The 22,959-nt window shown below is 42.6% G+C and overlaps 1 protein-coding gene across 1 annotated transcript; it reads left to right on the top strand.

Annotated features, from left to right (window-relative positions):
- Window positions 1–1,943: 1,943 nt before the first annotated feature.
- On the top strand, window positions 1,944–21,719 carry LOC124602728 (glycine-rich cell wall structural protein 1.8-like). Its single transcript, XM_047136341.1, has 2 exons — window positions 1,944–2,114; window positions 17,705–21,719. The coding sequence occupies exons 1-2, from the start codon at window positions 1,997–1,999 to the stop codon at window positions 19,975–19,977; spliced, it is 2,391 nt and encodes a 796-aa protein (XP_046992297.1). The 5' UTR covers window positions 1,944–1,996; the 3' UTR covers window positions 19,978–21,719.
- Window positions 21,720–22,959: the final 1,240 nt, after the last annotated feature.

The raw sequence follows: 22,959 nt of genomic DNA, 5'->3' as shown, positions 1-22,959 counted from the left end.
TTGAAAATGGGTCTCCGCCAGAAACTAGTCATCGAATGAAAAATAAAATGTTTGTAACTTGAACTGGCTTTTCGTTCTACCGCCATAAATAAGGTGGCGGCGTAAAAGTTTTATTTGTCGATATGAATACGACAGCATGCGTACCAAATGCGTTACAAAATTCAGCGTTTTAAAACGAGATTTTCCGGTGCTCACACCTCGGGTTGTGTTGGAGATAAGAAGGTAGGGATGAGTGTTTGGATATTACTTGGGCTACGGGTCATTTTTATACCCAACTGAAGGATTGCCTTAGTTTCACTATCCTATAGAACAAGGTCAAGTTAAGAATATTAGACACATCCGTCTGCACAGGCAAGTGGAACAAATCGGCGGGTTCTTCTTGCATATGATGGGTCTGCGGTGAGCTTGATGGAACTTAACAGAGTTGCCATTACTTCATGGATGCTTCCTCGGGAAACGCCACAAAAAGTGTTCCTATGTGGGCCTAAGATCTCGATCTCGAACAAGCTCGAAAACTTGCTTAATATCTTCATCCATTTCCACGTTACAGAACTTCAAATTTAACCCATTTGTACACTTAAATATTCACGTAAAATCTGGTGTGAAGCGAAAACGTAGTTTATAAAGTGACGTAGCACGGAGAAATGTGCTGTAAAGTGTCTCTGTTATCATATGGGAACCTCATCCTTTAGTACTGAAGCACACGGAAGATTTTTTTGCTCGTAAAATCCGGTCTGAGGTGTGAAATTAGTTCCACACAAGTAAACTGTCTAAATTTTACTGCCCAATACATTTATTTTCATATGAGTTCCATGTCATGCTGCAGCAGGGAAAAGAAGATACCGGAGCAAAAATGCTCCGATCGGAGCACAGAAAATTCGTATATGCTCCATTTTATTTGAAACACTGACTGAGAAGTGGGTTACCAGCTGCCTCATTCTACTTCCCTCAGCACCTTTACAAAATTTTCTCAAAAACTTTGGCAAGCAGACATATTCACGCTTTTGAAGACTAAGAGAGAAGAAGACAATGGCAATGCAAAGAGATAGTCGTTGTGTTACAGAAAGAGCAAAGGGGACAGTGACAGCACGGGAGAAAGAGTGGGACTCAGTGCAGTAGAACTTAGTTGACAGTAACACAACAGTGCTAGGAAAAGAGTCAAGGAGACAGTGGCGGGGGGTAGAGAGGGGGGGGGGTATAGAGAGAAAGTTAGGGAACCTTGTGAGAGTCTGAGGTGAGCTGCATTTTTTTAAAAGAAGCACGAACATATTTACATACCAAAATTATTGGTTCAATTTTTGAAGCTGCTGAGGAAAGTAGAATGAGGCGGATGGTACTCCACTTTCCAGTCAGAGGCTTTTAAATAAATAGAAATATATAAGCACTTTTTTTTTGCTCCGACAGGAGCACTATCCGGCCAATTCATTATAAATACGATGAATTACGTTCTAAATGCATTTTCTGATCCTAAAGTCTTAGCACAAGCTTTAAGTGATGTTTCCTGCTAAGAAGAAACCGACGACAGCGGGACAAGGGATAAAACTTTAATTTAAATAATTTCCACCGAATCTGTCTTCAGGCACAGTAGGTCTTCATAACGCCCAGTAAGAAGTATCGCGAAAGCCCCTATAAAGACGAGAAATAAGTAGCAATGTGTGAAACAAAAACGAACTTGGACAGAGTGTCTTAACAGTCCTTAGCAGAACCACGCAAATGAGCAGGTGACGGAGAGCAGGTGTAAATGGGTGTCGGTAATCCACAGTCGCTGCATCCCGGTACGTAATCGCAGCGCTCGCGGTTCATTCACAAACAGGTGACCTCCTCCCCTGCGGGGGAATTTTGTTGACCGCATGTGTCAGTTGTTGGCAGAGTGCGAGCTGCCGGCACCGTGACGTCATTACGGCGAGCTGGGCGCTACATTTATAGCCCAGCGGAGACGCGGCGCAGCCAGACGCTGCTTTGCCGCCCGTGCTGTGCTTTGCTGAGCTGCGGAGACATGGTAGGCTCCCTGGCGGCGCTCCTCCTGCTGGCGGCGTTCAGCCGCCCGGCGATCGCGTATCCTGAGCCGCATCTGCACTTACTGTTTGGAGGCGACGCCTACGAACAACCTTCAGGTGAGTGCCGCCGTCACCATCTCACGTTCGTAACATCGTGGACATATCTCTCCTACCCGCTGTTTTCCAAACTAATTTTCTTTTTTAGTCGAAAAGTGATATAATAACAAAGTGATTTCAGTAAAAGCATTAAGTTTCGTTGCTCAGTTCGAAATATAGTAATAGTCTCATACGAAAACTTTTCACAAACAGAGAATGTTCGTCTTTTTCACTAGCGTCGAAGTCACCTGGCAAGCCATTCGCTGAGTTTTGTTTCTTCTATTATAATCAGTGTTGACTTAAACTGCCACTTACTGGCAATAATTAACGACGATGGGTCTGCTCATATACCGATTTTCCTTTCATCTTGGCTGTCGAAACTGGGGAGGAAGAAATACAACAGATGCATGTCACAATACGGAGATTTTTGACGTCATAGAGCTGTTTTCGCAAACGAGAATCCTGTTTATCGGAAACATCAGGTACTTGGGACGAACAGAGCGTTACAGTTTTGCTCCTGCAGCACCAGCGTTACAGTTTGATCGGTCGTGGCCTTATCCATTCTTGTATTCGACTTATGTAATTTAGGGAATCGTCGAAAATCCTTAAAAGCAGCGAAAAGTGTTCCCACCTCTGACCCCTCAATAGAAGTCTACTGTCCTCTTCATTTGAGCTGGTAGCTCCTAGAGAGAATGTCGGCTATTAGAATAACACAGGTCGACATTTAACGATTAATATGATGCAGAGCATGATGCGACTGCAGTGATACTACAGATACTTAAGAAACGTAGTTAATCGGTTCTCATGCCAAATATTGGGAGTCATATTTTTTGCAGTACATTCATTTCCCAGATGTACAGACTCCTTCCTTAAGGACTTAAGCGACAAAACATCTCACTGTATGCCGCATAGTGACTGGCAAAGTGTCGTAGTATCCAGCAACCTAGCGTCTACTTCATACATTTAGCTTATTCGTTGTATTTAGTGAATGTAAGTCAGTTTAAGAAAATACTAAATTTAAAACTAATTCTTTGCTGGTGATAACGAGGATGAGAATTAAGACAGATAGCTACGTGTGGTGAGATAGATAAACAGCATAAACATCAAAATCAATGTCATTGGATTTCCTGTGAGATGTGACATGTAACACAATACCTGAACAAATTCTTATAATGAGGTATTGTATTATTCAGCAACTTATCCGGTATTGTCTGATGTACCACGATGCTAATGTTTCTCAAAATAGAGAATAGAATCACTTAATTATTTTGCGTGTACTATCGCCAAAGATGATTACAAAGGCGGCTGTAGAAACGAATTGACTATATTCGTACACACTGCTCTGATGAATACAAACAGCACTGGCACTTGATTTATACGTTTTATATTCCACTCTACTTTTAAATACGAACTTTTTTAAACGTTACTGTCGCCCCTATATAAAACACAGTTTGCAGAGACGCTAGACACTTACCGCAGGGCCTTGAAATTCAAGTTCATCCAGTATTCTAACCTATTTATATTGTAGGATGACTGTTTTCAATTCATTGCAATAATGATTTTCTATCCAAGAAAAAATATTCTTAATCCAGTTTGTATCCTGAGGTGGAATTGGAGACGTGCACTGAATGACAGACGTACTAAATTGGTAGCGTGTCCCTTTTGTGGGTAAATATAATTCAAATTTTTCACCCTACGCACTGCAGAAACAGCTATTACGTCAAACGGGGCCACGATTGATGTCGTATTGTTTAAAGAACTTTTTAAGCCTCATACCTTAACACCTCTGTCGTATTGACAGCTTACTTTGACATTCCCTTTCTGCTTTCGAAAGGCGTTGGCTCACGCTTCAAATAAACATTATGCAGGTGATTGCACGTCCCGGTAGCATCTGTGAGTGGAAAGTCATGAAAAATATGTCTATTGTGACCACAGAAACTTTCCATAATCGGATGCCAGTCAATCAAATCGGGGCGTCAGGGAAGTTGGTTCGTAGTCGTCTTTGAATAAGGGTCAACTCTTCAAAAAAAAACTGCTCCTCGTATTTCTTGAATATTTGTTTCACCAACAGTATTTGTCTTGAATAGGCCTATATGTTCCGCTAACAGTAGAAACATTTATTAGTTAAATTCCACAAGAAAAGTGAAGAAATTTCAGAGTTTGCGAAATCGGTTCAGACCGTATTAGTCCACAGTCATATAGTAAAATAACGTGATGAAGCTCATAACTCAGAAATTTCTAAAAGCGACAATCCAGGGATGGCGAAATGGGCTTCTGGCTACTACATATATAGCATTATCTACATATCTACTTACCTTCAAATGTTTCCTAATTCGAATGTTCTTAAACAACTCAGTTTACTGCTTTGATTCTAGGACATATGATTTCTGTGTGTTTGGAAATCGGTAAAATAAAGTGACATAATACACCGCTCTAGACGATGAGGACTTCTTCCGTCCCTCGCGATGTTTCTCTGTGTACAATTCCCAACATAACTACCTGCAGGATGTCATACATTCAGCAATATCGCCTGTTTCAGAAGTGGTTTCATTGCAAATATAATCATTAGTGTGTCATTAGCGATGCACTGCTTCATTGTTACTATTACAATAACATCCAAATTATGGGGTCAAGCCTTAGTCGTGCATAATTTTGACAGCACTTAAATCTCCTGATACATCACAATCGTGCTACGAAAATTTACAGTACATACAAAAGAAGCCAAATATGAGAAAATTATGATTCTTTCAACCTCTGTGTGCTGGTGATAAAGTTTCTGCAACTGCTATCGTTTCGTTCACGTCTACAGGTATACATCTGAATCCACCTTCTGGTGTATGGTGAAGGTTAAATCGTGTACTACTATCATTTACCCCTTTCCCATTTCTTTCGTTAATGGTCCGCTGAAAGATGACTATTGGAGCCTCTACTTCAATTTTTTTAATTTTTAATGGTGTGATCATTTCTTGAGAAGCGAGTAAGAAGAAGTAAAATGTCTCTTCATCGTTCTTGCAACAAACGCTCTAGGATTTTCAATGGTAAATTTATTGAGTACTAATGCACACTTACTTTGAACTGCTTTGTCTACTCCGTTAATGTTATCTGGTTGAGATGTACATCTTCCTCGATGGTATCTAAAAAAATCTGAAAGACGCAAGAAATTTTGCTCTTCTTTAAGCATATACTGAAACAACACCATATAAATGAGTTTGAAATTGAATGTTTCAATAAGGTTTTTTTTAAATTAATTCAAAAATTACAGTGTAGATTAAGTTAATGCAATAAATGTATGCTTAATATTACACAGAACAACGAAGAAAAACTTTTTTAATGAAAGCTACTTACTCTTTTCGTTTGTGAAGAGCTGAATTCTAATAACGTAATAAAACAAAAATCACACCACACACCTTCCTTGTTAAATTAACAGTACAATGCAAATACAGTTTTATCACTTTCAGTTTTATGTTTTCCATATAGTATTTCAATCAATAAAAACGTGAAGTTGAAATTTTGGTGCCACTCGTTATGTATGTTGTAACTAATATGACAAAGTCCTTGGATCTTCATTTTGCGCGTAGCTGTGACAAAAATTCTACAAATATCTTTACACATTAAGTTGGGCTAAATTGGAAAATTTTCTGAATGTCATCCCAAAAATGGAGAAGGTTTCAAGAATATCTGCTATAAACTTCTTCATGGATCAGAAGTCGATTAGAAGGCATGTGTGATTCTTGGGAGTACAATTCGGAACATTAAGTTCTATTCTAGGTTACAATAAAAAAGACTGCGTGATGGGACTGCCAGGGGCTTATATATCATTGAACTAGGTTGTTACTTAGTTCTTAGGCAGCGAACTGCAGCTATATTATATTTATGCCGTGGACAACACGCTGGAAGAGTTCAATAAGATTATCGGAAAGCCATTTTGATTTCTTTTCTAAAAATTTACTACATGGGAATGAGATGTAACGTGAGCGCATTCATCAGCACTTCGAACTGGTGGAAATACGGGATCAGAGCCGTAGGATACCAATAGGGTGAGGGGTTATTGTTTGATGGAGGCGGTGGTGTTATGACGTGGCCGTATTTTTGTTTTCCGTGGCACTATCACAGCACATGCCTGCATTGATGTTTTAAGCACCTTCTTGCTTCATACTGTTGAAACCTACAACACTCAAATCATCGGAGGAAACACTACATTAGATCCTCTAAGAATAAGAGAGAGCGAAAATATAAGCCCATTCACGGCTACAATTACAGATGTCTTTTCGTGTTTACATATCAATAAAACCTTTGATCAAATTGTAAACTTACATTCCTTTTCATTGCAATTACGTGTAAAACACACGTAATTGGAATGAAAAGGACAAAACGGTACGTGATAGAGAAACCACTGAGGCTAGATACACTATGTGATCAAAAGTATCCGGACACCCCGAAAAACATACGTTTCCCATATTAGGTGCATTGTGCTGCCATCTAGTGCCAGGTACTCCATAACAGTGACATCAGTAGTCATTCGACATTGTGAGGGAGTAGAATAGGGCGCCCTGCGGAACTCACAGACTTCGAACGTTGTCAGGTGATTTGGTGTCGTTTGTGTCATATTTCTACCCTTGTAAACATCCCTAGATCCACTGTTTCTGATGTGATAGTAAAGTGGAAACGTGAAGGAACACGTACAGCACAAAAGCGTACAGGCCGCTCTCGCCTGTTGGCTGACAGAGACTGCCGGCAGTTGAAGAGGGTCGTAATGTGTAATAGGCAGACGCCTATCCAGAGCATTACACAGGAATTCCAAACTGCATCAGAATCCACTGCAAGTACTTTGACAGTTAAGCGGAGGTAAGAAAACTTGGATTTTATGGTCGAGCGGATGCTCATAAGCCACACATCACGCCAGTAAATGGTAAACGACGCCTATCTTGGGGTAACGAGCGTAAACATTGGACGATTGAACTGTGGAAAAACGTTGTGTGGAGTGACGAATCACAGTACACAATGTGGCGATCCGGTGGCAGGGAGAGGGTATGACGAATTCCCGGTGAACGTCATCTGCTAGCGTGTGTAGTGCCAACAGTAAAATTCGGAGGCGGTGGTGTTATGATGTGGTCGTATTTTTGTTTTCCGTGGCACTATCACAGCACATGCCTGCATTGGTGTTTTAAGCACCTTCTTGCTTCCCACTGTTGAAGAGCAATTCGGGGATGGCGGTTGCATCTTTCAACAAGATCGAGCACTTGTTCATAATGAACGGGCTGTGGCGGAGTGGTTACATGACAATAACATCCCTGTAATGGACTAGCCTTTACAGAAACCTGACCTGAATCCTACAGAACACCTTTGCGATATTTTGGAACGCCGACTTCGTGCCAGGCCTCGCCGACCGACATCAATACCTCTCCTCAGCGCAGCACTCTGTGAAGAATGAGCCGCCATTTACCAAGAAACCTTCCAGCATCTGATTGAACGTATGCCTGCGAGAGTGGAAGCTATCATCAAGGCAAAGCGTGGGCCAACACCATATTGAATTCCAGCATTACTGTTGGAGGTTGCCACGAACTTGTAAGTCATTTTCAGCCACACAAAGTGTATGTATTGGATGTTCAGAAAAGAATAAGATTATAACCATCCTTTCCTGAGCTTCTCTACAAGGTTAGACTGAAAATTACTCTCACTGCCTACACATGATCTATACCTGTTGAGTGAGACATAGTGTTGTCGGTGGCACACTTGTTGTTGAGGTTACTGACTGCATTTAAAAAAATAATAGTGGCACATGGTGGGAAATCTAGTCCGCACTAAGAGTGACTGTAGAGTAACTAAGTTCAACGTCCTCGTCTAGTAGCTAAATCTGCGTATCTATGGGAATGTTACAACAGGGAAATTCCTTCTGCGACTGTTTACTGTACATCTGCCACTGAATCGAACAGAATCGCGGAGAAGTGAGCTCAGATACCGACACAGTTTCTTTCATTATGAAATACACTGCTGAAATATATACGTTCAGTAACTTGCACGTATTACGATTTTCTGGTCCTTATGAGTGGACGGTACTAATCAATAAACCTAAAATTTTCAAAAACTAAAACTGATCTGCAAAATACTATTACAAATATAGGGTTCATTAAGGTTTCCATTCGCTCCAATGAACATTTGTATGCAACAGCGTGTGAAAACCATCTACAAGGCTAGCCGGACGTTACTTCATCAAAATTAAATAGGATGCAGCAGGCAAATTACAGATGGACAAGGACTAACCTGTATTGTAAAAGAAGTCGGTGTTCAATTTCTGGAGGTTTGCAGGCTGTAAAGCGAGAGCCAGTTTATAGAAAATTTGTAACTAAGCTACAATGGAGCAGAAAAGTGTGTAATGTTCGCCTTTTATTATCATCAGTAAAGTTATATGTGACTTTTGAGACACCTACATCAGGTTATGTTTTGACAGAAAGCGTTGTATTCGCCACTGAATGAAATATATAACAGGCAACTGGCATTACAGACCTCAAAAGTCCAATGCTTCTCAGAATAGTGCTTCTTAGCGAACAAAGATCTAAAGGCAATTAGCGAACCATTGTCATCCATATAATTTGAACAAAATGAACCTATTCTGCTGGAAAGTTTAAATTACTTTTACTGACTTTTCTGTTAGAAGGCTGATAATTAGAGTCGTAAAACTACCGTGGGCTACCATAGACTATTGTAAGTAAGTGTAGACTATGATAGTTTTCGTAGCACCTTTAGTAAGTTAACGTCCTACCTGCATTACCTGTATGTTAAGTGTGTTGCATGCCTATCGGTGGTTATCTCATAACAGTCGCTTTCTTTACGTATGTATCATGCCTTCACGTAAAATCTGGAAGCCGTAAACCGCCTAGAAATTGAGCGAGGATATATAAAGCTCCATGTAACCCCCCCCCCCCCCCCCAAAAAAAAAGAAAAAAACAGTATTCATATCAGAATTGCGGCTGCATTTGTCAAAGTTTAATTCTGGTTTTAGCAGGCCCCTGTGACCGAGCGGTTCTAGGCGTTTCAGTCCGAAACCAAGCTGCTGCTACGGTCGCAGGTTCGAATCCAGCCTCGGGCATGGATGTGTGTGACGTCCTTAGGTTAGTTAGGTTTAAGTAGTCGTAAGTCTAGGGGACTGATGACTTCAGATCTTAAGTCCCATAGTGCTTAGAGCCATTTGAAGCACTTTTGAATCCTTGTTTTATTCGAAAATTGTTGAGCTGTAACGCGAAAGCGAGGGACGTTGTAGAAAGAATAAAGAAAACAAAACAGATTCATCATAAAGCGCCAGAAAACGAAATTTGCTCAACAAAAAGGTAAAATAAAAGAACACTCAAAAACAAAAATGCATCAACATCGCTTCAAAATATCTTCAATTTTTTTGGAAATTTGTGGTAAGGTCTTATGAGACCAAACTGCTGAGGTCTTCGGTCTCTAAGCTTACACACTACTTAATCAAACTTAAACTAACTTACGCTAAGGACAACACACACACCCTTGCCCGAGGGAGGACTTGAACCACCGACGCGTGAACCGTGACAAGACGCCTAAGTCTGCGCGGCTATCCCGCGCGGCTTCGGATTTATATAAAAATGCTTCGTAATCAACTTTTGCATTTATCAACAATAACAGGAATCTCTTGCCTTTGATTATGATGAAGAATGTTCCATTGAGTGCAAGGTAACAACAACAATTGTATATTTCTTACCTTTGTGTGTGTAAACTGTACTTGCATCAAAAGTAATTGTTCCGGTTACATAAAAGCCTAGAAGTAACGCGATCAAGTAATTTTTATTACTCTTAAAATGAAATTTATATTCTGTACGGAAATAAAATAGACAATGGACTAACACAGAATGATATGTGGTTCTAATTATGTGCAAAACAAGCAACCAAAAATCCAAAGAGAAAGCGTCGACTCCCAGTTTCTTTCTTACACATTCATTTGTGTTTATTTCCCTACCAGTGCTACCAATACTACCAGTATTCCTACCATTTATTACGTCTTTTATGTAGTGTACCAAAACTAGCGAGGTATAGTTTTGGTAGAGCACAACTCTACAGATAATAAATAATATTGGAAGACCTTAGGAGTATTTCGGAAGAAAGAGGACATGAAATAAGTTTTCAAGATGTTAAGGCCGATCCAGAGAGAACAAGCATTTCGTGCGATACCTCCAGGACAATAACACGAGAAAGCCATCACAAGAAGACGTCGGTTTGGTAGAGTGGATATAATTTGTTTGTTCCTATTCGTGGCGCGGTAAAGTGTACGTTTACAATTCCTCCAATTCTCTTCTATTCTTGATCTGGCTGGTAAATGACGGTTTCTGCTGCCAATTCCGAGGCTGCGAGCATTATTCTCAGAAAATATATTACTGTACCTATTATAAGCCCGTTGAATGATGAACACTCGACTTGCAGAAAAATTGGAAGCTCTTTATGAAAACCCTTCTGTCAGTCAGTTGTAGCACATATACACCTATTGCCAATACAAATACGAAATAACTACTTGCCTGAGCAGACTAAAGATCGTAATACTCTGGGAACATTGCATCCACGTAAATGGAAGCCCTTTATGAAACCTTCTGTCAATGAATTCTAGCACATCTACAGCTATTGCCAATACAATACAGTTGAGAAGCAAACGAAAAGTATGTTCTCTGCCGTAGAGCAGATGCACGTTTGTAAAGGAATTCATCCTCCTTATAACTAATTAATAATAGGAGTAAAACGAGGGACAGGACAGCATACAAATACAGAATTTACTCTCGCAAATGGCGAAGCAGCCGGAAGCTACTCTTCCAAACTCGCTATCGATAAATACAACTTTGGAACTCACATTTGAGCAAGCTCATTTATTCTCTTAGTTTTGTCTAATGTTGATCGTAGATGTGTTTCACTTTCGTTCAAGGGCATGTGTGTTTCACGTTTCGGTGTCACTTCACTTGAAGTCGATGTCGCTGTTTCCGAAAATCACGACAATATCGCAGGCAAATGAACATTCTTCTGCTTACAAGATATAATCTGACAATAAGTATACGGACACCCCTATTCAGAGCGAATTTAATCACTAGAAGTCACGAGAAGCGGATCGGCCAGTATAAGAGGATGCAGGGAATACAGCGTTGTCGGTAGAGAAACAGCAACAGCACAATGGATCGGCCAGGAGAGCGTTGACTAGTTGTTGGATGTCGCCTGAGAAACAAATCCATCGGGGACGTTTCAATCCATTCTAAAGTCGCACAGGTGTGTTGTTGGTAACGCGAATCATAAATACAAATGCGAAAGGATAACCACAGCTGGAACAAGACCACGCAGACCTCATGTGCTGAAGGACAGGGATCGTTGAGCACTGAGGAGTGTGGTGTAAAATTGCATGAAATCGGCGGAACGAATCACTAGTGAATTACAAAGTACTACCAGCACTCCAACTAGCACAGTGTGTGTGGCAGTTAAAAGGTCTGCTCGTGCAGCTCCTCAAATGCCACACATTTCTGTAATCAATGCTAATCGTAGAGTCACGTAGTGCAAAGAGTGACGCTACCAGGCAGTGGATAACAGGAAAATAGTGATTTGGAGAGATGAACCACGCTATACTCTTTGGCAATTCGGTGGGAGGATCTGGGCTTAGCGAATGCCTGGAGAACATAACTTACCAATGGTGAAATACGGAGGATGTGGCATTGCGGTGTAGTGTCTTTTCTCTTGGACAGGTTGTGGTCCCATTATTACACATAAGAAAAAGCTAATTGCAAAGTATTTGATCACAATCTTAGCATTGTATACTGGTATACTGCGTGGAATGGAGGTACACTGACTACATCAGCTTGAGCTTGACAGTGCACCCTGTCATAATGCAGCATCTCTGAGGCAATGGTTTGTGGACAACAACATTCCTGAAATGGACCTACCTGTCCAGAGTCCCAACCTGAACACAATGGAACTCTTTGAGACGAGTTAGAACGTCAACATCGCTCCAGGCCCCAGCGCCGGACCTTTTCTGGTTTCAGCTCACGAAGAAGAATGAGCTGCCGTTTCTCTACAGACTGCGGAGACATCTCACTGACAGCAGCCCCAGCAGAGTTCAAGCCAACTTAGACGCGAAGAATGGGCACATCCCACAGTTCATGTCCGCTAACAGATGTCCAGATGTTTTTGATCAGATTGTAGTTTTTTGTTCCTCTGCAGTCTGCAATGCACGTTTCTTTGATGTAAGTGTTGTTAGTTCCTGTCACTAATTATTTTATCGTCACTTTCTTGTGTTGATTACTAATCTCCGTGTTATAATATCCTATGGTATTAAGTTTTATACTACCTATTTTTAAATAACGCAACGTCAAACGACACAACGGCAAGTATTTCTTTTGTATTTCTTCTTTTGCAACTATAGCGTATAAACCTCTGTTACTCTTGCGGTCTAGGGCAACTACATCCAGCAATACTTGTGGATTTCGAGACATTCAGCTAAGACCTTAAGTTACAAAACATTTAACTAAGATCTAAAGCTATAAAACGATACATGAACATTGCATGTATCACTCATTCTTTACGGGAATACGACGAACTTAATTTTCTTTATGCAAAATTCTGTGAGATTCATTCTTCAGAGTGAGATGTCGTCACATCAAGATATTCTGTGTGCCTTTCATGTCGTTTTACTTAGTGGTTATAAGCCACGGAATAGTTTCATAGAATATACTTACATCATCATTGCAAACACTTACTATAATCTCAAAGAGTGAAGTTTCAAGTCTTTTCGTCAACCAAAGACGCATTTGACGTCATCCCCAAGTGTAAGACGTATGGAAGCGTCCATCTGGAAATGCAACTGTTGTTAAGTCCTCTTACAAAATACACGATTGCTGCAGCAATGTGCTTTCTTAAGTGATGCCACCTGGCCGGGACTGGGACTTCATGGGAATAAAGCAATGGCTGGTCTCCGGCTAATGCACTATCGTCACATTTATAGCTTTATACTAAAATGTAAACTTTCACGGCCGGAAATATCATGTCCATTATAATTATCCGGGCTGTTATGCCGTGGTCGGTTGATGAATTCTGAGGTGATTCCCAACGTTTCGTCTCCGACAGCGGGAGACATCTTCAAGGGGGTCCGTAGCTTGATGGAAGGTCCAACACACGCACTGGCTCGCTACTCACTGCCGCTAAATTCCGTGTCCACGCGCCCCCGCGCCGCGGCGTGACGTCACGTGTTTTGAAAACGTCAGTGCAATTGGCCGCTGTCCGTCGCCGTCGATCGCCGTTGCCATCACCCAGTAGTGGACGAGTGGTACACATCTTCTTTAACACCGGCATCCATATACCGTTTAATTTGACGCCCTCCTCCTTTCGGTTGAAATTATTTGGGTGTTTAGCGACTTCGATTGCCTCCCTGTAGAGCCTTTCGTAGTATCCGCTCGTGGCCGCTAGTACTTGCGTCTCCTCGAAACGAATATTGTGGTTCCCTGGCTGGAAAGCATGCTCCGCAACAGCTGATCGTTCCGTTTCTCCTCTTCTACAATTTCCCTTGTGCTTTCCCAAACGTTTAGAAACAGTTCTTTTGGTGGTACCCACATAAACATCACCACCGCTGCATGGGATCCTATACACTCCAGATTTTTCCAATGGTTTGCGAGCGTCCTTGGCAGGCCTAAGGTATTCCTGTATCTTCCTGGTGGGCTTGTAAATTACGGTAATATTCCGCTTCGATAAGATCCTCCCTATTCTTTCCGTTACATTTTTAACAAACGGCAGGAAAACCTTAGATTTTGCAGTAGCCTGTACGTCAGTATGATTTCTGCGTGGCTGCCTCAACGCACGTTTTATTTCGGCTAACGAATATCCGTTCTTCGTTAGTGCATTGTGGAGATGTTCCATCTCAGCGTCGAGCAACTCAGGTTCACAAATATTTCTAGCTCTGTCCGCTAACGTCTTGATAGCACCCCTCTTCTGTTGTGGGTGGTGGTTCGAATCCCGGTGCAAATAACGGTCCGTGTGCGTGGGATTGCGGTACTCTGAGTGGCCCAAACTACCATTTTCGTACTGACGTACAGGCTACTGCAAAATCTAAGGTTTTCCTGCCGTTTGTTAAAAATGTAACGGAAAGAATAGGGAGGATCTTGACGAAGCGGAATATTACCGTAATTTACAAGCCCACCAGGAAGATACAGGAATACCTTAGGCCTGCCAAGGACGCTCGCAAACCATTGGAAAAATCTGGAGTGTATAGGATCCCATGCAGCGGTGGTGATGTTTATGTGGGTACCACCAAAAGAACTGTTTCTAAACGTTTGGAAGAGCACAAGGGAAATTGTAGAAGAGGAGAAACGGAACGATCAGCTGTTGCGGAGCATGCTTTCCAGCCAGGGAACCACAATATTCGTTTCGAGGAGACGCAAGTACTAGCGGCCACGAGCGGATACTACGAAAGGCTCTACAGGGAGGCAATCGAAGTCGCTAAACACCCAAATAATTTCAACCGAAAGGAGGAGGGCGTCAAATTAAACGGTATATGGATGCCGGTGTTAAAGAAGATGTGTACCACTCGTCCACTACTGGGTGATGGCAACGGCGATCGACGGCGACGGACAGCGGCCAATTGCACTGACACGGAATTTAGCGGCAGTCAGTAGCGAGCCAGTGCGTGTGTTGGACCTTCCATCAAGCTACGGACCCCCTTGAAGATGTCTCCCGCAGTCGGAGACGAAACGTTGGGAATCACCTCAGAATTCATCAACCGACCACGGCATAACGGCCGGATAATTATAATGGACATTTATAGCTTCACTCTGTAGTTACCTTACGGTGCATGACGGATGGTGCCTATCACTCATCCTCTCTCCCACCTCCAATCATTACCCTTTCGCGAATGGTAGGCAGGAAAAATTACTTCAGATAAGCCTCCGTATGAGCTATAATATCTCCTTTTTTCCAGTCTTATTCATTTCGCAAGAAGTACATGGAAGGCAATAATTTACCTCCTGGAAAGAACGGTATTGGAATTTTTATCAGTAATCCTTTCTCTTGGACCCTCCGGCAGTGGAATTTGAAGGCACTTGTGTAACGCACTTCCGCTTGCTAAGCCAGCCTGTGGTGAAAGGCGAGGTCGCTTTTTAATTTTCTCTATCTCGTTTGTTAATCCTGCCTGTTAAGTGTCCAAATATCGATCGAACGAGTGATTCGTGAGCCGTCTCTTTTGTGGACGAGCTACATTTCTTAACATTCTTCCAATGATTATGCCTTGGATCTGCTTCCTTTACAATAATTTTATATGGTCATTCCACTTTAGGTCACACCGCACGAACAGAAATAGAAATTTTACGGTTGTTATTATTTCCAGTGATACATCCATCAAAGAATGAATAATTCAGTTAATTATGACTGAGGCACTTCATGACATATAAAATTCAAACCGTGAAATCTTCAACCTCTTCTGCAATGGCGGCAACTTTTCTCACCAAACTTTAGCTTCTTTCCTTATTGTGGCAATAACTTTTATTTTTCCCATATCAATTATTTACGCGATTTTCATAGGAATCTAGTTGAGTATATATTCATTTACATATTTCGGCGTGAAATTTTTGATAATATGTCGAACTGATACTACAAGAGGAGCACGACCTCCACATTTTTGTCTAAAATCCCATGCAGCAGGGATAACACTAATTTCTCTCGACAAAGTTAATCAGTCAGTAGCTACGACTAGTTGGTAACACTATGTCTCGGGTTTTCTCAGTGTATTTGAATATTAGTGTGCTTACTGCTCTTCACACGATTTGTTTGTTGTTTTTTTTTCATATTATGCACAATATTTCGACGACCGACCTAGTCGTCTTCTTCAGTTGGTTGGAGTCGAGGCAGAGAGCACACATAACAGCAGAACTCGCGGAACCTGAACAAGACTGCAGAGTCGGTCGTCGAAGTATGCGTAAAACTGAAGCAAAAACTCGGCTTAATACCCGGAAGTACACCACTTGCCGGTAACGTACCACGTTCCCCAACAAGTTCAATGTACATGTCCACATCAGGTATCTCATGCTGCTAACAAGGGAACCTCCCCATCGCACCCCACTCAGATTTAGTTATTATTTGGCACAGTGGATAGGCCTTGAAACACTGAACACAGATCAATCGAGAAAACAGGAAGAAGTTGTGTGGAACTATGAAAAAAATAAGCAAAATATAAAAACTGAGTAGTCCATGCGCAAGATAGGCAACATCAAGGACAGGGTGAGCTCAGGAGCGCTGTGGTCCCGTGTTTAGCGAAAGCAACTGCGGAACCAGAGGTCCTTGGTTCAAGTCTTCCTTCGAATGTAGAGTTTATTTTCGCAAAGTTATGATCTGTCCGTTCGTTCATTGACGTCTCTGTTCACTGTAACAAGTTTAGTGTCTGTGTTTTGCGACTGCACCGCAAAACCGTGCGATTAGTAGACGAAAGGATGTGCCTCTCCAATGGGAACCGAAAATATTTGATCGCAAGGTCATAGGTCAACCGATTCCTCCGCAGGAAAACACTGGTGACGGCATGTGCGTCACATGACAGGAATATGTTGTCGACCCACCTAACTTGTACACTTGGCGAATGCGTAAAAAGATTCTTCTACCTTGCCCGATATAGGTTTTCTTGTGGATGTGATAATCACTCCCAAAAAGATGATGAAAAAATATATAAACTACAACAAATGATTGCAGCAGTTTCACAGTCGCACAGTTTTCCCTGTGGCTCTGAGCACTATGGGACTTAACTTCTGAGGTCATCAGTCCCCTAGAATTTAGAACTACTTAAACCTAACTAACCTAAGGACATCACACAATTCCATGTACGAGGCAGAATTCGAATCTGCGACCGTAGCGGACGCGCGGTTCCAGACTGAAGCGCCTAGAGCCGCTCGGCCACTGCGGCCGGCAGACCGTCCAATCCTGCATATGTCCAAGCAAATCTGAACATGTCCTGGAATTTTGGAGAGCGAAGTTGATTATGTGTGAGTGCCTGAATTTTGATAATTGACACGCAATCACATAAACAATACAGCTCTGTGTACCTGTGCAGCTTCGCAAAATCATAGCATTTTTTCACAAAGTATTTCACTTGGCGAAAACCAAACACATCTAACGGTTGCACAAGAGGTGTACAACCTGGAGGAATGGTAATCACGTCTAATCCCACACTAAAATTGTACAATGCCTGATCCTTCTGTCCTGTAGACTGTATAAAAAATTAAACTTTTCACTCGAGGGAAGCCTTGAACCTAGGACCTCTCTTTCCGCAGCTGCTCACCCTAACCACGGGACCACGGCGCTCCTGAGCTCACACTATCGTTGATTTTGCCTATCTCGCACATGGACTACTCAGTTTGTATATTTTGCTTATTTTTTTCATAGTTCCACACAACTTCTTCCTGTTTTCTCGATTGATCTGTATTCAGTTTTTCAAGGCCTATCCACTGTGCCAACTTATAACTAAATCTGAGGGGGGTGCGATGGGAAGGTTCCCTTGAAAGCATCAAAGTTATTCTATTTAAGAAAGTGATTTAAGTTCAGACGTGTAAACTATGACGACTTTTCTCGCTGTCACTATAGCACTTATTTCTGTGCTGCAGTTCGGCCAGCGCGAGGCCTGCTGGGTGGCATCATCAACGCTGCCACTGGCGGCATCCTCAAACCATTCGTCGCGCCGCTCGGTGGCAGTGGCTCCAGTGCCTCGAGCAACAGCTACAGCACCGGCGTCACTCTACCCTTCGGAATATCAGCGGGATTCTCCGGATCGGCATCTAATGCCGACTCTGGTGCTGGCTTCCCATTCGGTGGTGGTGGTGGTGGTGGTGGCGGCAGCTCCGCCGCTTCAGCAAGCTCCAGTGCTTCCTCAGGAAGTGGTGGCGGGGGATATGGAGGTGCTTCTTCCGGGGCAGCAAGTGATGCGCAGGCAAACTCTTACGGGAACGGCTACGGTGTACCCGTTCCCAACTACGGAGGTTCATCGTCGGGTGCCTCGAGCAACGCCCAGAGCTCAGCTGGCAGTGGTGGTGGAGGCGCGTCTTCTGGTGCATCGAGCAATGCTCAGAGCTCTGCTAACTCATATGGTAGTGGATACGCCGCCCCTCCTCCAAATGCTGGCGGGGCGTCTTCTGGAGCGTCGAGTAATGCACAGAGCTCTGCTAATTCATACGGTAATCACGGCTTGCGCAGATCTCCTTATATTGCATCAGTAGGGGAATTTCAAGGACCTCCTCTACCACCTCCAGGACCCAGAGGACCTCCACCACCCCCACCATTTGCGGGCCCTCCAGGACCTCCACTTTTTGAAGGCCCTCCACCATTTGAAGGTCCTCCACCTAGACCGCATGGGCCACCATATGGACACGCTCATGGTTTCCACAAGAAGCATGAAGGAGGGTTCTATAGACCTGAAGCAAATTTCATTGAAGGTGGCGTGTATGGTGGTGGAGGTGGCCGAAGAGAGGGTACAGGTGGAGGTACCACTCATATAGTGCTTGTGCCTGTGGAAGTCACTGACGGAGGTGGTAGTGCATTTGGAGGTGGTGGATCATCCAGCAATTCCCAATCACAAGCAAATGCTGCTGGTGGATACAGCCAAGGAGGAGGTGGTGGTGGTGGTGGTGGTGGATGTCAAAGGGGATGTGGAGGCCCCGTAGGGGTTCAAGGAGGTGTCCCAGCATACTCTCAAGGTAATTATGGTGTTGGTGGATATGGTGGAAGTGGAGGGAGTTCTACAAGTCAGAGCCAGAGTTCAGCCCAAGCTGCTAGTGGTTCAACAGGGCAAAGTGGAACTGTGGGTGGCTATGCACCAAGTGGTGGACTAGGACTGAGTAGCCAAGGTGTTTCTCAAGGTGGAAGTGGATCCTATGGGCAGGGAGCACAGTATGGAGGAGGATATGGACAAGGTGGAGCAGGAGGAAATTACAACAGTGGTGCAGGATATGTTGGTAGTGGTGGTGGTGGTGGTAGTGGTGGTATTGGTGGAGGTCTCAGTTCTGTTGGCAGTGGGGCAACTTCAGGTAGCCAGAGCTCATCCCAAGCTGGAAGCAGTTCTGTTGGTACTCAGTTAGGTGGTGGATTTAACGGTGGAGGAGGCCTCAGTGATGGCGGATACGGTGGAAGTGCTGGACATGGAGGCAGTGGTTCAAGTGGTGGAGGGTATGGAGTCCAAGGAGGTGGTTTGAATTATGGTGGAGGATATGGAGGACCTGGAGGTGGTGTCAGCGGTTCTTCCTCTGGAAGCAAAGCATCAAGCAACGCTGGTAGTCAAGCTGGCACTGGTGGCTTCAGCAGTGGAGGCGAGTTTGGAGGTGGAGGCCTAGGCACTGCTGGATCTGGTGGACTAGTCGGAGGTGGAGGAGGCTATAATGGTTACAACCAAGGTGGAGGCTACGGAGCTGTTGGAGGTGGCTCTACCTCTGGTAGTAAGGCATCGAGTAACGCTGCCAGCCAGAGTGGCAGCGGTGGTTTTAGCGGGGGAGGTGGTCTTCCAGCAGGTGGAGGAGGATATGGTGGTGTTGGATCAACTTCTGGAGGTGGTGCTGGTGGTGGAGGCGCACTTATGCCCCTCGATCTAGCTGTGCAGGAAGTCTTTGGAGGTGGAGGTGGAGGTGGAGGTTCATCCAGTGGGTCCCACAGTCAGTCGTCGTCTAGTTCCACGTCAGGAGGTGACGGTTTTGGAGGCAGCGGCTCTTCTAGTCAGAGCCAGTCGTCGTCTGGATCCAGTTCCCTTGGTGGGGGCCACGGAGGTAGCAGAAGCTCCAGCAAGTCCTCATCGTCTAGTTCAGCTGGAGGCGGTCCTGGAGGCTCCTATTCCAGCTCTAAGAGCGAAGCCAGCTCTTCGGCTGGTAGCGACTCTTTCGTTTTTGCCAAGTGAAGAACAACTTTTAAGTGCCTGATTTTGATAAAAATAACACTTGTTAGTGTTCAACTAATTTTCGATCCCTATAATCAGTCAATCAACGACGAAGGTGGGAATTCTTCCGACCTTACTTGCTGATGCCTATTCGTTAGTGATTGACTGTTGTGCGAAAATATTTCTGACAAATCATAAAATGCAACAACCTTCATAAAGCGTACTATCAACTCGGGCTAAAGGCACAGTGTCGTAAATAATTATTGCTGTTCAAAAATGAGGCTGCATTAAAAGTGATTTGCACATACCTGTTACTGCCTTCCATTATAAGACCCCATACCGACTCGGTAAATTTATGAAATCATTGCTTCTCCTGTGATAGAAAATTATAGTAAAACAGTATTTTTCAGGTCTCTCTTCCATTAAATACATTATCAGATTTCCGCAGTGAATCATTAATGATATGTTGTACAAGTAATAGTACTGTCAGAGCTTCCTTCTGTGGTTTCACTCATATCATGATTCATCTTACGAAGACCATCTGTTTTTAAAGAAGAGAAAAAGTCGACCGTCTTCTGAGTGATTTGATTATTGTTATTACGTAGACGGACGTCAGTATTTGTTCATCGTTGAGTATCGTTGTGTATGGTGAGGTGCTTATTTCGTTACAATGTAACTTTTTAGTGCCATAAATGAAAAAAATTTAATTTAATTCTGAAATGAAATGTGCAGGGATACTGTACGTGTCGCAGTATTGCCCCAGATGTTCGAGTATAATGCACACTGGCATATTTTTTTTATTAAAGTTCTTCTTTGTACAAAACGCGCAGAACTGCTTGTTTTAATTCCTACTCCTGATTTGCGTCACTGTTCCGTCACAGATTTTCGCCAATTACTCTTGAAGGTCACCACCAACTGCGTCAAGAGCACGGGTTGCGTAAGCCCTTAACGTAAAGGCTGCCGCGAGAGCACTGGGCAATTATTCCAGTGTGCCTTCACCTGCCGCTTCTCACTTGTTTATTTTCGCCAGGTGCCCGTTCCCGCAGCATCAGTTCCTTTGAACTGCTGCTTCAGAACCGCACTCCAAACGTCTAGTCCCAGACAATGAAGGCAATGCACGTCCAGTTCCACTTTGCTCTTCCAACAACACCTCCACGTTAAATGTCTACCAAGGCTGATAGGCAGTTACGTAGCAATCTAGAACCGACTTGTCACGCGTCAGTCGTGAGGAATAACAGTTTGCACATGCAGCGTCATATGGCGTCCTCGTTGTTTGATTGTGTCGTCGTGTTTTAAGCTTTGTCTCCGAAGTAAAAGTATCGCCGCGTAAGAAAAATTTTACATTCGATTTCCGACAATATTTATTTAACATCAAGGTATAAAATGAATTATTTTCCTTTCTTGTTTGTTCATTTCTCTCTTTCCAGTTGAGTTAGTGTTTTCCTCGCACGACACGTGCTGCACTGAAACAGAGAAATTGATTAATTTTTTACTAAGAAAGATTAAGACATGGAAAGGTGTTCACGTGTATTGGCATGAGAAAGCTATGATTTTCAGAACATCAACGTAACTCGATATTCGTATGACAGTATTATTATTTTAGGTTTCTAAAAGAGTTGATGAGAAAAAAACCTTCAAATGTTCCTCACGTTTTAACATAAAGACAGCATCGTGTGGTTTTTTAAGACTTCATCAACATTAATGTTAGTCTCTAATGTACGGTATATTATTTATGAGAAAAATAAACCATAATATGTTATGTACATATTTATTTAAATATTTAATTTTTTTAAAAAATGAATCAACAAAGCGACACCTCAGTAATGATACTCTGGAATGGTGATTCGATTACGATCAAGTGTAAGTCTGTGTTTTCAGCTTTGCACAACAAATGGTTGTTCCTGTACCAACCAAAGTTAAATTAAGTGACAATTTAAATGAGAGAACGTGTTTTCTTAACCTAGGAGATCCGTAGTTTGGATCCAACAATGAAATTTTGCTCTCTTGAACGCTTACATAATGCTAAATCCTCTCTTATTAAGTGCAAAAAGAAATTCCTCGACCCAAACAAGATATTGCATTCCGATCTTTTGCATTTGTAACCTGACTCAAACACTTAGCAACCACTAAAATGCTTCTAACTTCGATCTATGTAGACCAGCTTCCGGTAGTGGACAAAAAGTTGTTTCATCGTTTTGGTTTATGATGTATTAGATATAGTTACCTTCATACTGACTTAAATAGTCAAACAAAAATAAATATATTATATGCAACTAATACAGTTTTGATAACTGGCCACAGACCTTTGCGCGTTGACGGTTGTCAGTGAGCTCCCTGGAAATCTACAGCGCACTAGCCCAAAGACAAGTGGAATATGTTTCCACCAATGCATTTATGAAATTTTCACAATACCTGCGCCAAGCGCGTAATAAGACTAACTTAGTCATGTCTTGCAAGAAGTTTACTAGCCGCTTTTTCAGCGTGAGATCTGACTTGCCCAGTTATCAAGTGTGTTAGCGACATTTGACATAAATACTGGTGTTTGCTGTTTAAGTCAATTTTAAGGCAACTATATTTAATACATCGGAGTGCAAGACGCTAAAAAGACTTTTTGCCCAGTTCCAGAAGATGGTCCGCATAGACTGAAGCTAGCAGCACATTACAATAGTTCAAACAGTAGCTTGTAACGAGACCATCCGTTTAGTCGAAATTTCTTATTTGTTATTTGAAATCTGTAAAAAATTTAACTTGTTATTTCCAGGTGATCGAACTGGATCAAGCTGATGAACATCACCGTGAGTTAATAGCATCGAATGGTAACACGGAATGAATTTGATTATAAAGTTGTACTTAGCATTGGGAGTTGTGTTAATTATTTCCAAGATACAAACTTCATATTTAATAACGCAAAAATTGTATACTTTATAACTTCTTTTTATTAATTGGATTAGCACCAGTTCATAAGAACACTGTCCGTTTTGACATCTAAAATCATAGCATAAC

Source organism: Schistocerca americana, chromosome 1, assembly GCF_021461395.2.
Source record: "Schistocerca americana isolate TAMUIC-IGC-003095 chromosome 1, iqSchAmer2.1, whole genome shotgun sequence".
Classification (NCBI taxonomy): Eukaryota; Metazoa; Arthropoda; class Insecta; order Orthoptera; family Acrididae; genus Schistocerca; species Schistocerca americana.
The sequence above is the reverse complement of the archived record's forward strand: the minus strand, read 5'-3'. Positions and strand labels throughout refer to the sequence as shown.

Coding starts and splice junctions, on each gene's coding strand:
- LOC124602728 (XM_047136341.1), top strand. CDS start 1,997: ATGGTAGGCTCCCTGGCGGCGCTCCTCCTGCTGGCGGCGTTCAGCCGC. Junction 2,115..17,704: donor CGCCTACGAACAACCTTCAG/GTGAGTGCCGCC, acceptor TCTGTGCTGCAG/TTCGGCCAGCGCGAGGCCTG.